At 34.6% G+C, this 16,013-nt stretch overlaps 1 protein-coding gene across 1 annotated transcript; it reads right to left on the reverse strand.

The window, feature by feature from the left end:
• Nucleotides 1–2,563: 2,563 nt before the first annotated feature.
• Nucleotides 2,564–7,031, reverse strand: LOC144571396 (beta-glucuronosyltransferase GlcAT14A-like). Its single transcript, XM_078320668.1, has 4 exons — nucleotides 6,154–7,031; nucleotides 5,562–5,637; nucleotides 5,332–5,447; nucleotides 2,564–3,497 (listed from the first exon to the last, which is right to left on the reverse strand). The coding sequence occupies exons 1-4, from the start codon at nucleotides 6,716–6,718 to the stop codon at nucleotides 2,977–2,979; spliced, it is 1,278 nt and encodes a 425-aa protein (XP_078176794.1). The 5' UTR covers nucleotides 6,719–7,031; the 3' UTR covers nucleotides 2,564–2,976.
• Nucleotides 7,032–16,013: the final 8,982 nt, after the last annotated feature.

Genomic DNA, 16,013 nt, shown 5'->3' on the forward strand with positions numbered 1-16,013 from the left:
AATGAAGTTTAAAAGCCTACTGAACTTAATAGTTGAAAGCACAAAAATAATTATTATACAAGTATTAACCGTTATTTACCCGCTACCGTTTCGTTATCCGACAACTACAACGGGTAAGAGTAGGGTACGGGTAAAGTAATTTGTAACGGGTAAGGGTAGGGTACGGATAAAACTAATTTGTGATAGGTACGGGTATTAAAATACTTCCACCCGATCCTTACCGTACCTGTTGACACCCCTAAAAAAAACTTACAACTATATAAAATACTCATAATGTAAACCGTTCAAACCGATCTACTTCATTAGTTGTGTGTTTACATGCAAAATTTATAACTTTTCAAATTTATTTAGTATTAAGTCAAGCGGTCAAATGTGTGAGTTTTTAAGTTAATTTTAATACATTTATTTTTCAATATTTTACCGCTTGATTTGATACTAAAATAACTCGAAAATATAAAAAAAAAAAAAAAAAAATTGTATGTAAACGCATCACTCATAATGTAAATCAGTTTGAACGGTTTGGATTAGTCGTTCGAAGTCAATTTGATAGGTTTTAGAGTTGGTGTTATATAGGCTAAAATGACACTGATGTTATATTAGCCAAACTCACTATCATATGCGTCGGTATTTTTATATTTTACATGTGCATAATTCTCTGTGCGTACATCAATTTGGGTTAATTACTTGATTTTCATTCCAAAATGCTTGTGTCATTTTTCTGAACAAAGTAAGTGCAGCATTAAATATATTTAGAACCATCTTGACAATCTTTCATTTCTTTTCCGCAGATTGTTTTTCAGTAAGAAACCTCTCGATATAATGTCTGTGCATCATTATTTCAATAATATTTCAATTTTAGTATTAGAAACTAATGCAATAATATTCAATCAGTAAGTTGTATTGTATGGCTCACATATTGTGAGATTGGCTAAGGTCAAAGTGGTATGACTATGGCTTAGATGCTATCAACTCGTTTTTACAATTTAAAAATATTGATTTTTAAAAATTTATAAAAAATAGTAAAATATTTTTAAAAGATGTAAAATTTAATTTCCAAATACATTTTAATATGGATAACACATTGAGCACTTTAGATCAACTATTTAAACTTTGAAAACCGTAAAAACAAATTAGTAGTAAGTTTAACCATATAGCTCAAATATTGTTCGTTTAATTGCTTCGTGTTCTAAATGTTATCAAAATGAAATATTAATGATTGATTCTGTTAATTATTATTTATCCGTTTTGTATATATTATCGAATCATTCTAAGTTCTGCACTCGCTGTCACACTTCAAAAGTTTTAAATATTTAGAAAAAATTCCCATTTTCCCTTTTACGACTCTTAATTTAAGACTCTTTTGGATATCATTTTATTTTTCAATTCGTAGAACTGATCTGAATCTGATGAGAAATATCCCAATTTGCCGATTTTGTGCGTAAAAAGCAGTAAAGATACTGACAGAGTTTTATTTTCGTGTAATTGTCGGTCATATGTTTTTTTTTTTTTAATTTTCGTACATACTAGACGAAGTCTAACCAACTCTGATGATATTTTACCATAAAAAAACTAAGATGGGTGAAAATTTTGACCGGGCAGATTTTGATCAATAGAGCGCATAAATAACAGAGTCAAAATAACATTATATATGATTTATGTGTTGTGTAAAATGAAAGATTGTTTTTTTTTTTTTTTTTTAAAATCTCCGCAGAGTCATGAGAAAGAAACAAATTCTCGTCCTTTAGACAACTAATAATTTTAGAATTTTTCTAACTAACTGTACTACCTCTTCTTTTTTTAAAAATAAAATATTATTTTTCAACTTTTAGCAAGGAACTCCTTCATATTAATAGAACTACAAAACCGCTCGCATGAAAATAAGGAAATGTTAAATGAGATTCCTTTAATAGAACTACATCCCTTTAATGGGGGTTTAGAAACTTTCAGAGACAAAATTTCTAAAAATTAGTTAACCGTTATTTAAAAACTTCAAAAGTTTTAGAAATGTAGATGCTCTTAAATGCGTGCAAAGAGAGAGAGGATGTAAATCCGAATCACTCGAAATTGTTTGTCCATATTCTCTACATTAACGCACCATTTGAGTTTATCTGTAGACTGTTCGATCAGAATTCGGGCCTGATTCGGTCGAAATCTATAATGCACGGATCCTTTAATATTTCAGAATTAAATCGGACAGTCCGGATCTAAATTTAAAATTTGAGTTAACTTAGAGGATGCGAATTGGAAATGTTTATCGTCAGGTGATTAAGGCTTGTGGCCCATTGGTAAAATTGGAAGCGGGCGAGAGCATAACATTTTACTCAGGAAGTTTCGACTTTTAACGGGCCGAGACCCTTGTAAACACAGCGGAGCTTCCGAAAAAAAAACTTCATTCGTAAATATGAATAGTTGGTACTGCAACGAAGCCTGTTAAATTTCTTGCGCATTGTATATTCACCGTTATTGCATTAGCATCATTGCATCAACCGTCAACCGTTTACTTTATCTGAAGCACACAACGTCTTCCTAGTTCCTACACATCTGATTATCTGAATGTCCCAAGTTGCACCGGTATCACAAAGTTAATCGTAAATTCGTAACACAACTCAATCATCATATGACATATGCCTATATATATTGTCATCAACACCAGTGTTAACACCCTCTGGGGTTGCTGTTATGTAACAACCGCCACAAGTAATGAGACTGGATAAAACCTATTATTTCAAAAACTAGCACCTAACAAGACAGTTAGTGCACTGTGTTAATCTCCTGTATCCCCCCCCCCCCCCCCCCCCCCCCCCAAACCAAATCCACAAACAGCATCTCAACATAATATGGACAGCCTTGTCTTTCTTTAAACTCGATCGTGCCCCTCTATACTATACTATAAAATTGCCGATCAGCCACTCTTTATCAATCTTTCCCTGACCGCACTAGTCAGGCAGCCAAACAACTTGTTATTATAAAAATCATTCAGAGACAATGCTTGTTATCAAAATCCTCCTGTGTGATCAAGCCCGTAATCAACTTCTTTATCCTCTGAGCCCCATCTCCAGGCTGCAGATCCTTCACATCCTTGACATAATAACCCACATCACCACTCCCATTCTTCCGCAACAAATCAGTCCAACCGCCAGGCGCAAAACCGGTCTCAGGATCCCGCCTCAACAACTCCTTGTCTATCTTGTCAAGCACAGGGTCCTCACGGGGGAACTTCCTGGCAAAAGGTGCATTGCTTGTGACCATTTTGGAGAAGTCATCGAGGGTAAGGAAGTGGGGATGTTGCTTTGGGGGGTTGTCCCAGGAGATGAAATGGAGGTCGTGGTTGACAGTCGTGTTGCGAAAATCAGGGGAGTTGCAGATGACAGTGTGGAAGTAACCTTCAGGTGATGAGAGAAAATTGGCATAATACATAAGCACCGTGCGTGGGAGGTTGTCCCATCCCCATATGCAGAACTCTATAAACTGGTGTGTCAGCATCATCCATGCCGAACCTGAAATTTTTTATTTATCATAACCCCATTGTAAGGCTTGGATACGCAGTAGAGGTCCCCCAGAGAAATGCATTCTGAGTACTCATAATCAGGTAGCAATAAAAAATGGATACACTCATGCAGATCATTCTCCAAAATTCTATGGGTACATGCCATATTTCTATGTATTTTAAGCAAAATTATCACAGATACTCTAAAATTGACCCACAAATCTTAAAAAGATTTCTGTGATAAACCCTTGTACTTTTCAGTCTTTACAAGAAAGTATTTTTCTATAGTTGACCCTCATAGTTCAAAATTATGTTTCCACTTCTGACCTTTATATAACTAAATTAAGAATAAACTAAAAGTGCTGCCTACTTTTGGTTTTTGTCCATCAAGTATGTAGTTCTTGCTGACAACATAAACATTGGATCTGCGCCTATTAGTCCTAACCATAATCTTAAAATTAAGAACATGGACAAAAACTCTACTTGGAGCTGAAAGGGGCTTTAGTTATATGTTGACTATATCCATGCAATAACACAGGCTCAAATCTTTGTTGAGACTATTGATTAGGATGGTATAAACATAACTGGTAAAAAAAAAAGGATGTCTACAGACCAAAACAGAAAAGGGCAGTGCTTGGGTATCATTGTGTATTTACTCGAGCAATTACCAGAGAAGTAATTTGCCCAGGAATGAGGAGCTAGTTTTATTTAATTTTACTAAGGCTGTAAATAGGGGTGAAAGCGGATCGGATACGGAGTGGTGAAACCATATCCATATCCATTTTTTTATTTTTCGGATATGGATACTGATCGGATATTTATTAAAAAATATATACATATTATTAAAAACTACCAAAGTTCATAATATTTATCTAATTATAATGATGAATAACATATTTTTTTCATAATATATATTAGACTATATGGTATATGAGGAGGGATCCACTTACAACAACTTGAAAGTTACAACATCTTACAACATCGTTTTTTTTCATTTTCAAAGTCCAAATCGTCGATCCAAACCGTTAGATATTCAATCTATATTAAAACATGGTTGCAGACCAAATTTTACATTTTTTGGAATTTTTTTGCTATTTATTAAGATGGGTACAAAATCGCTGTTTTTTAATGGTGCAGAATTTTAATAAATACAGCGATTTTGTACCCATCTTAATAAATAGCAAAAAAATTCCAAAAAATGTAAAATTTGGTCTGCAACCATGTTTTAATATAGATTGAATATCTAACGGTTTGGATCGACGATTTGGACTTTGAAAATGAAAAAAAACGATGTTGTAAGATGTTGTAACTTTCAAGTTGTTGTAAGTGGATCCCTCCTCATGGTATATATCTACTATTCGGATACGGATAGTTGAAACGTAAAACCAAATCAGTATGCGTATACACACGGATATTCGGATATCAGATATCCATATCTAATTTTTCGAATACAGATCAAATATTATCCACTCTATTTTCACCCCTACCTACAAAGCATGCACTTTTAGCAACAATTCCAACAACATTAGCAACTCTCGGAATATCAGATAGAGAAGCAGAAAATTTGATTCACATGAATTCTGAGATAGGATTGGTCTATTTCTGACAGATATTATACTTTTTTTAATATAATAATAAATCAAATGAGTATCACAGTTCATGAACAACAGATAGCAATTAAATCAATACAGAGAGCTCTGGAAAATATAAGGGCATATTTTTTTGCAAACCAAGATTATAAGATGGTGCCAGATGGCTCATAGAATTGAAGACTTGAAGTGTGCTAGAATGCAACTTAACACTTGTAACACATGTATTGTTAGTTCAGAGTCAGATGCACATACCAGTAAAAAGCTTGAATGCAGTAGGCACACTTCGCTTCTCAGTAATCCAAAATACATCTGATTTTTGCAAGCTATAAAGACCTGGGTCTATTATAACTGGCTTTGCTCTCTGATATCTACACCAGAGTTTCTTGATCAGTAACATTTATTCACCAAATATATATGAAAGTAATTTTTATCTTACAAGAAGAATTGACAAAATAAATAAAATAAAAAGATGAAGTGCATACTCTTTCCATCCAATGTCACTGGTATGCTCAATGAAGTTCATTTGCCTTGGCAAACTTGAGAGAACATACAGCAGATCTGAAACAATATAAAGCAATTAATTGTAAAGTGCCTGTTCGACTTGGTAATTAGAAGATAAGTAGATAACTGAATAAGTCATACTATCAGAAAAAAATAAAATAATATCAAAAATAGGAAAATTTGATAACAAATTGGAAATTCAGATGATATCGACATATAAGGTCAGTTAAAAAGTGATATCAAAACAGAATTGAAGAACAAGTGGATGAGATTAGGTGAATCTAACATATACTAGGAGTATTTTAATATTTAAACCCCCCAGTACAGGACGCGAGTAGTAAACTATATACCTGCTCTAGACAACATCGCCCCTTCAATTGGTAAAAAAAAAAAAACAATAATTAACAGGAAGTCGGTGAGTGTATTTCAGCCGAATCAAACATAGCACCAAAAAGGAATGAAAAAAAGACAACAAATTTAAAGTAGGCTGGTAATTGGGCCGATTAGGTGTCCTCCTACTAGGAAAACACGAATATAGAAAGCTTCAATTTTTATGTTAAATTGGATCTTTACCATCTTGCGTGACCAGTGGGTAATCGGAGGAACTGAGGTTGATAAACCAATCCCAATCCCCCCCTTCCTTTAGCAAAATAGCCGCCGCATGAAGAGTATTTGCCACCATGGTGGGCCCCCTGTAGGTCACAAGGTTGGCACGTGTGACCACTCTGACATTACCAAACCGCGCATAAACGGGGTCTGCTCGCACCTCTTGAGCCAATTCAAGCCGCTCCTTTGCTGGAGCCTCGAGGTCCAAGTGCACTACATAAGTATTCGCAGGGTGGTACAAAGCCCGAAGCGTCCGTCTCAAGCTCACTCCATCTCCAACAGATCCAGAAATGAGGTAAGCGATGCGAGGCACCTTTCGAGCATTGGCAGTGGATGGAGGAGATAATCTGAGCTTCGATTCAACAAAGATCGGCTCTTCACCAGAAAGCGAAGGGATTGGAGAGAAAGAAAAGAGAAGAGCTCTAGAGGATGAGAAGAAGAGAGAAGCTGATATGAGAAGAGAGGAGAAGAGAGCTGAGGCTAGAAGAGGCACCACCCACTTTCTCTGTTGTAGTGGAGGTTTCGTTTCCATCTCAGGCGCCGGCGTGTAGCCGCACCGCCAGCGATCCGATCCGATCGCCACGCCCAATACGCAGGGTTTTATTGATGAATTGCGAAGAGAGGATGGGTGAGAGTTGGGTGAATGATCAGCGGAGGGTGAGCGGATCGGTTAGGTCGAAGGTCATAAATGGACGACGGTTGGCTTTGGTAGGAGTCTTTAGAGAGAGAGGTGGGGGTTTGGTAACCGCGGTGAATAATGTACGTTACCACCCCGAGTAAATAAGCTGCAGACTGCAGTGTAACGAAATATGTCGCGGAGGAGATAGGAGGGAGAAGGAAGTGGGAAGATGTGAGCCACCCGTTCTTTCCAAGGGGAAAAAGAGCATGACCGCGGTGGGTGGTATAATATCTCGATGCTCCATCGTTTTTACGACAATTTACTAAACTACCAGACTACCAGTCTACCAGCCGTTAGGCCAAATGATCCCTTAAACCACTAAGTTTTCAAAAAAAAAAAAGAGACTCGGAATTTTAATCGGTGGGGCCCGTTGTGTAGTACGGTAAGCGTAAATATGTAAGGATGTATCAGCGGATTGATTAATCGATTTATTTATAAGATAATCAAGGGATAAATTAATTTATACATGGAGTTATGGAGAGAACGAGGCAGGAACAAAGATTAGTAGGAGGTGGCGAAACCTTATCTTACATCAATCGAGGAGAGAATTGTAAAGCGGGTCAATCATTAACATTTAGCAGGTATTTTGTTGACTTGCTTCACCGATGTATAAATGAATTCTGTCACGAGAAGTGGTATTGGAGGGGAATGTTGGATCTCTCTCTCTTTTTTTTCTTATTACAAGGCCCGGGGAGGCGGGGACGAATCTGGAATGGAATCGTTGAAACGTGTTTTACTTGATCAGGAATAAAGTCTCGACACGTTGCTCACGGTTCTCTCTGTCTTGAATCAGGATTCTCTGTAACCGTGTTTCACCAACTGTATATGTTATGGCGTTTTCACTGGCTCCCTGGTTCTCTGCCATGAGAAACACGTATTCGTATTCGTATTCGTATCCAAGACTATCCGTGGCGATTTTGTCCGGATCTGTATTCGAAAAATTACTTAAATTATTAGATTCATATTCGTATTCAAGACTATCCGTATTCGTATCCGGATCCGGATCCGAAAAATTATAACATATAAGAATACGATAAGGATTTTAACTATCCGTATCTAACCGTTTACACTCCTAAACCACAACAGATATATTCTATGTTCTTAAATTGATTTCTTAAATTGCACATACATACTAATGATTTATTAAAATGTATATACATATATATTCTAATGAATAATACAACACTATGAAATGATTAGTGACTAATATTTTGTATTCAACAAACTTATTATGGAAAATATTAGATCTAATTTATGAACAAAAAAATTATATTTAGATGCTATAATGTACATTAGTAATTTATTTTTAATTATCCGAATTATATTCATATCCATATTTGTATCCATTCAATATCTGATTCGTATCCGTTTAATATCCGATCCGTATCTGTATTCGAGACTATCCGTATTTGTATTTGTGTCCAAAAAATTATAATAGATAGAATACAGTTTGACTACTATCTGATTCGTATCCAACCGTTTACACCCCAAGAAACAAGTAGAACTAAAGAGGATTATATTTGCGGATCCCGCTGTCAGGTGTATGTTACACCATAACATTTAACTTGCTAAGAGGATTTTGACTTGTAGACTTGTAGTCGGCAAAACACACATAATAGACTGGTGAAGACTTCGAAAAAATAGAAAATATATATATATATATATATATATATATACCGTTTGTGTTTAAATATTGGTTGAATGGAACAAAATAAATCATCTAGTAGCTGTCCGTTGCACTTGTGAAATTGATTATTTAACACAACGAATAGTGTATCTGTAAAAGATTTTCCCAGTTGAAAATTTATAATATTTGAGAAAGTTGTTATCTTTTGTTTGACAGTACACTTGACACTAATGATGCAATACAGGAAAAATAAGTCCGTCTGCTTCTTTTTATTTATTTATTTATTTATGTCAAATTGTGAATTTTTATACTGTGCAATGTGTTAAATTTTTTTTTTAGACCGCTTATATGTTACCAACTTACCACGCAGAAATAAAATATTCATACAAATCAAAACAAAACCCTACCCGTCGCCCCGTCGGCGTCAAACGTCCGGGTCCTACCCATGCATTACTTGAATGCGAATTGCTATAAATTGCATTTTTTTTTTTGTTATCTGAATTAGACGATTAAAAGTATTATATCAGCGACTCTGAAATTCCTCTTCTCTCTCTTCTCTCTCCTGAACTTTTTGAAGAGAGAGAAAGAGGAGAGATGAGAGATAGAAGAGTATCGCTGAAATCCTCTCATAATTTTAGCATATGACTACAAAAATAATTTGAACAGTTAGAATTTTCACATATGTATCAACTCAAAATTTGAGATATCTCATGGATACAAATTTGATAGCCATTCTAACGCACTAATTTTTAAGAGCATCTCTATTCATGAAATTGATTAACAATTTCAAATAATTATCAAAATGTAAAGAGAAATTAATGTTAGGACAAAGAATTTAATTAGCCGTGAGAGAATGGAAGTAGAGATGAAAACTTTCATTTCATGAAATCTTTCAAAATTTACAATTGCACTGCATCTATGAAAGTGAAAAAATTGATTTTGAAAGTGCCGACTAAAATTTTACAATTCAATTTTGGATCGCTAACATTTGTATTAAAGAATAAAAGTTATGTGCATGGTTCTATCACATTCTATTATGTTAATTACATAAATGAAAAGTAGTTCTCAACAAGAATATAAAAACCAATCTCTAAATTGTCACACAGTATCGATCCTCAGTTGTACATATACAGTATCGCCTCATTAAGCAGTATGTGTTATGTTATTAAATCAAATATTAGATTAAATATTAAATGTAATATAATATTAATTTAAAAAATAGATTAATATTAAATAAATATAATATCAAATTAAATTAATATTAAATAAAATGTTAAAATAAATATAATATAATATTAAAGTAAATATTAAATGTAATATAATAGTGTTTAAATATTATATTTCTATTAAATACAATATTATATTAAATGTAATATAATCTTAGTTTAAATATTAGTATAAATATTATATTAGTATTAAATAAATATAATATCAAATTAGATTAATATAAAATAAAATGTTATATTAAATATAATATAAAATTAATTTAAAATTTTAATGTAATATAGTATCGGTTTAAATGTTAAGTATTGAATGTAATGTAATATTAGTTTAGTTATTAGATTAGTATCAAATAAATATAATATCATATGAGATTAGTATTAAATTAAATATAATATGATATAATATCAGTTTAAATATTAAATGTAATATAATAGTACTTTAAAATTATATTAGTATTAAATAAAATATTAGATTAAATATAATATAAAATTAGTTAAAATATTATATTAGTTCATCTTTTTTATTCATTATCTCTATCTCTATTTCAAATTTGTAATTCAATTGACACTTTTTACTAACTCGAATAGTTGTAAGTGAGTATTATTTTTAAAGTTTAAACTATTTGAATTAGCATTATTCTCAACCACTAATTTAAAAATTACTATTTTTATACTTATCCTCGTACGATCATACCTTAAGTTGGAATGTTAGGGGTGTAAACGAATCGGATACTATTTGATTTCGTCCGGATCCGAATTCGAAAAATTATCTAAATTATTTGATATGTATCCATATTCGAGACTATCCGTATTTGTATCCATATCCAAAAAATTATAACGAATAATGATACAGTAAAACTTTTAACTATCCGTATCCGACTGTTTACACTTTTAAACCACAACAAATGTACTATGTTCTTAAATTGATTTATTAAATTACATATTGTGCCAATAATTTATTAAATTGCATATAGATATATATTTTGATGAACAATATAACACCATGATATAATTAGTGAATAATATTTTAATAATATAATAGATTTTTGTAATCAACAAGCTAATTAAAAAAAATATTCGTATCTGTCCGATATCCAATCTGTATCAATATTCGTATCTGAAAAATTATAACGGATACGAATACAGTAAAACTACTATCTGATCCGTATCCGACCATTAACATCCTTAGGGAATGTAGTGGACTTCGGAGTCCACTCAAGGAATTGGTTTTCAAAGCTCGAGTTGTTCAAAGCTGCCACTTTTGACTTTAGATTCGAATTGATGAACTATGGCTTCTTTGACTTGGATTCGAATTTATGAACCGTGGCTGCTTCTTAAACATTTATTACTGATCAAAATCCATATTTTAAATTTTTTTTAGAATACTTGGAATCTCGGCGAGCACGTTGAATAATTCAAATTTCAGTTTTATCGATCTTATAGAACGAGCAATATCATTTTAAATATCAACATTGATTGTTGGTGATCCTGATTTGACGAATCTTAATTCTTGGATTAAATGCCTTGATATTTAATTAGGGGTGACACTTACTATCTCTACACAAAGAAAAAGTCATGAGTACTATAATGTTATTATACTTTACTCAGAAAAAAATTACAAGAATATGTTTGTTTTCTGAATAATTATAAAATTACGTCTCATTATGATTTTTTTTTCATTATATCACACTTTATACTGCAACTTTTATTTATATCATCTTAAAAAAAAGTTAAATCAAATAATCATGATTTTTGAGAAATTATATTTTCACAGCGTCATTAGTTTGAAACTGCGGACATAAATTAGATATCTGAACTTTCAAATGAAGGACAACTTAACATGTTTTCTATATAAGAAAGTCAGTGGTAGAGAGAAACTCTTGTCTTCAGTTTGAAACTCTAGACATTTAATTTCTAACTGCAGTTTCAAACTAAAGACGTGATAAAGATGAAAATACTGAGAAATCATAGTTATTTAATTTATCATCTTTTTAAAATGATTTAAATAAAAATTTCGGCACTTTCTAGCTCCGCCTGTTAATAATAGAGGAACTCAGTATACGTATACCTGATACTTCTATATATACTAAATTATAAATATAGATCCTATCGAATTAGGTTTGAATTTCAAATTTGTTTTATGCTGATCACAAGTATAGAAACATCCATTAAAATTAGATAGTTTAGCAAAACCCGTCACGAGACAAAAATAATAATAATCATCTACGTCTGTTTGAATTGTCAAATTTATAGTATAAGAATAATGTCATTCCAGTAAGAAAGGAGCAGGATCGAAGAGCATCAGAGCTGTTCGATGTGTTTTAAAATTGTGCGCATGAATTTCAGAACGAGTATGTACGTATCTTAAAATGTATCAAACGGCTTTGGTGTCCATCAAACCAAGATAGGTCTAAAGCCGATCAGACATACACTTTTCTCCATTCTAGTCAGGGCGTGTTTGGCTGCATTACAGTTCGCGTGGGAAGAAAAAAATTCAGTTCAACTGAATTTTTTTTTTCCCACGTAAACAGTAAAAAGCAGTTCAAATTTTTACTTTTCTTATGCCTACACCAATTCCCATTAGTTGGCCGAACAGGACCTCAGTGTGTAAGAATAGTGTGAAAAAAGTGATGAGTAGTATTGTCTAATAAGAGTGTTAATTTTATATTATTCAAAATAATAACACTAATTCAGAAAGCATAATTTTATTATTCCATGGTTGGATTGGATTTGCATAATACTCATTAATCCAAACTATTTTAAAAGAGTAAAAGTTTATTTGGATCACAAACATGAAACAAAAAGCTGTCAGTGGCATGTTAATTAAAACTTAAAAAACGGACAAAGAGTACACTGCACCGAAGTTGGGGGCCGGGTTAAGACAAAAAGATTTTGTTTGGAAAGGGCGATCTTGGTGCCTACTGCCTAGGTCTAGCTTTGAACTAAGCATAATCTTAAAAAATTAATATGAATGCAAAATAATAATAAAAATAGCTAAGCCTGGAATTGGACATTCTCACGCCATTTTCAGAGGCCAGATCCTACCAACCGCTTTCTTAATTCGCAAGTTGTATAATATAATTGTTACGACATGATAGCTTATCATTCGGTGGTTGTAATATTGTAATCTGCATCTGTTGCATTCGATTTCCATTATTCTTCATACGCGTGTGTATCGAGTTCAGCCTAATTTGAGTAAATTACAATTTTTCTGTCTGTGTCGGTCTGATAAGATACAAATGGACACATCCATTGTTACAACCAATGGACAGCAGCCTCACAAGGCATAACGGATGACTCAGGAAATAAATCAGTAAAAGATACTCACTGCCTAGATAGCGCATTAGAAATAAATGTAAATTAGTTTTTCATAATAACTCAGATTGTTATAAAAAGGTAGGAACAATCTCTGTGTCGGTCTGATAATAATTGTTTCGTTCTATTTCAAAATTATACTGGTATCATTTCATGGTATCAGAGCCTCTACCATGGCTGAAAATACTCCAACGCCTACACCCTCTAATCCACCTTCTAATTCCTTGATTTTTCTTAGCATCCCTGTTTCAACAAAACTCAACCGTACCAATTTTTTAACCTGGCAATCCCAAATTGTTCCTATTCTCCATGGACATGGACTGCACAAGTTCATCACCGAGCCAGCAACCAATGAAAACAAGCAACAGGACCAAATCTTACTTGGATGGCTGCGCTCCTCCTTGTCAGAAACGCTGCTTGGTCAGGTGGTCTCCTGCACCTCTTCCTACGACCTATGGACCACCCTTCAAACCACCTTATCTTCCACCTCCAAGGCTCGTCTAGCAGAACTTCGCCGGAAACTCTTCAACACAACCAAAAAGGGGATGAATTGTACTGATTACATTACAACCATGCGGTCGATTGCTGATGAACTCGCCTTCATCGGCCATCCAGACTCTGACGAAGATCTAGCTATGCACATCCTTGGTGGTCTCGGATCCGAATTTAACTCCTTTGTTGTAGCCACCACCACCTCTTCTCGGCACAATGGTCTCTCTCTGTCGGATATCCAAGCTGATCTTCTCAGTCATGAAAATCTTCTTCAAACTCAAGACACCTCTTCCTCCTCTCTTCCCTCTGCATCGGATCCCACAGCCCTCTACACAAACAATCAGAAATCCAAATATTCGAGCTCCAAACCCGCTAACCAGAACTATCCTACTCAATACACCAACCAGCGATCTAACCAACAATCCAACCCCAGGTCCCGTGGTCCCAGACCTACTGGGCCGTGCCCCTCTTACCCCCAAAACAAATCCCCTCTTCTCCCTACACCTCAAAGCCCAAATATATCCTCTCCTCAAAACAGACCTGCAGCATCTCCCTCCTTAACTCCTCTTGAATTCTGTCAGATCTGTTATAAGAAAGGTCATACTGCAAGAATTTGTTGGTGGCGCTTTGATGACTCTCGGGATGCCACTTTCCATCCTCCTCAAGCTTACATGGCTGAACCAATTCATACCTCTACATCTACCTCCACATCCAACTGGATTCTTGACTCCGGCGCCTCTCACCATGTCACTAGTGATTTAAACAACTTATCCAATTTCGTGCCATATGAAGGATTCAATCAACTACACATTGGTAATGGTACCGGTATGAAAATTCTTCACATTGGCTCCACTTTTTTTTCTATAGCACATACATCCCTACATCTCAAAAATATTTTACATGTACCATCATTCACCAAAAACTTGCTAAGTCTTTCTCAATTACTACTTGACAACTCACTTCTTATTGAATTTTCTTCTCATGATTGTCTTATCAAGGACCACATAACCTCAACTCTTCTCCTTCAAGCCAAGGTTACTAATGGTCTCTACTCCTTTTCTCTTCCTCTCAACCGATCACTACCTCATCCACAAGTTTTCTTTGGTGCTTCTACTTCGGCCGACCGTTGGCATGCTCGCCTAGGTCATCCATCATCTTCTACTACTCTTCATGTTTTACATTCTCAAAATTTACCTTGTTCCTCAAATAAATTGAGTATGTGTCATGATTGTATTGTTGAAAAATGCCATAAACTTTCGTTTACTTCTAGCACTTCTATTTCTTCTTCTCCTCTTGAACTCATCCACTCGGATGTTTGGGGACCTTCCCCTTTATTATCAAACAATGGTTTTCGTTACTATGTGCTTTTTATGGATGATTTTACACGATTTTCGTGGATCTATTTTTTACACACAAAGGATGAGGTTCCAAAGGTCTTCTCTCTCTTTAAAGGCCAAATTGAAAACCTTTTAAACAACACTATTAAAATTTTGCGTACCGAATTCAAACCTATCACCCGCCTTTTTCCACAAATTCTACACCAAAGATCTTGCCCATACACCCCACAACAAAACGGTATTGCGGAACGCAAGCATAGACATATAATTGAGCTCTCATTAGCCATTGCAAACCATGCCTCGATACCTTTACATTTTTGGGATGAGATTTTTGCAAATGCGGTATATTTAATAAATCGACTCCCCTCCTCTACCACCTCTACATCACCCTATCATCTACTCTTCAAAAAAAATCCCAACTACACCATGCTTCACACCCTTGGCTGTGCTTGCTTCCCTTTAACTCGACCCTATAATGATCACAAATTGCAAAACCGATCTCTCCCATGTGTTTTCATTGGTTATTCTCCATCCCAAAAAGGCTATAAATGCTTGCACTTAGCTACAAATCGTATCTATGTTTCACGGCATGTAATTTTTGATGAAGCAAAATTCCCCTTTAAAAACGAAATAACCACCTCAGACAAGTCCAATACACCTACAAATCTCTCACAGTGGCTACTTATTCCGCTACCAAACTCAGAAATTAACCAAACAACCCATTCACCTCAATTACTTCCATTAGCCCATTTACCACAACCCATTACTCCCCAGGCCTCTTCTTCTCATTCCCCTATTCGGGCCGAACCTTCCTCCACTCAGCAGGCCGACACTACCCACTCTTTACAAGCCCAAAACACTCCCTCTATCCAGGCCGCCCCTCCTCTACTCAATCTAGTCCAGCAACCTAACCAAACTACTCATGTGCAATCAACCTTAAACACAACAGAACCATTGCAATCCAGGCACCACATGATTACCAGGACCCGAGATCAAACTAGAAAACCTAAAAATTTTCCAGATCATGAAGCCTATGTAACTACATCTTCCAGCACATCTGAACCGACTACTTTTAATCAAGCTCAACAATTCTCACATTGGAGAGACGCCATGGCTAAGGAAATAACAGCCTTAGCTAGCAACAATACATGGGT

This window comes from Carex rostrata, chromosome 19 (assembly GCF_964058835.1).
Source record: "Carex rostrata chromosome 19, lpCarRost1.2, whole genome shotgun sequence".
Lineage (NCBI taxonomy): Eukaryota > Viridiplantae > Streptophyta > Magnoliopsida > Poales > Cyperaceae > Carex > Carex rostrata.

Bases quoted from the DNA above. Each gene is read 5' to 3' on its own strand.
- LOC144571396 (XM_078320668.1), bottom strand. From the start codon at position 6,718: ATGGAAACGAAACCTCCACTACAACAGAGAAAGTGGGTGGTGCCTCTT. The intron at 5,638-6,153 runs GTAAAGATCCAA...ATATTGTTTCAG, and splicing joins CCCACTGGTCACGCAAGATG to ATCTGCTGTATGTTCTCTCA. The intron at 5,448-5,561 runs GTATGCACTTCA...ACTCTGGTGTAG, and splicing joins AGTGACATTGGATGGAAAGA to ATATCAGAGAGCAAAGCCAG.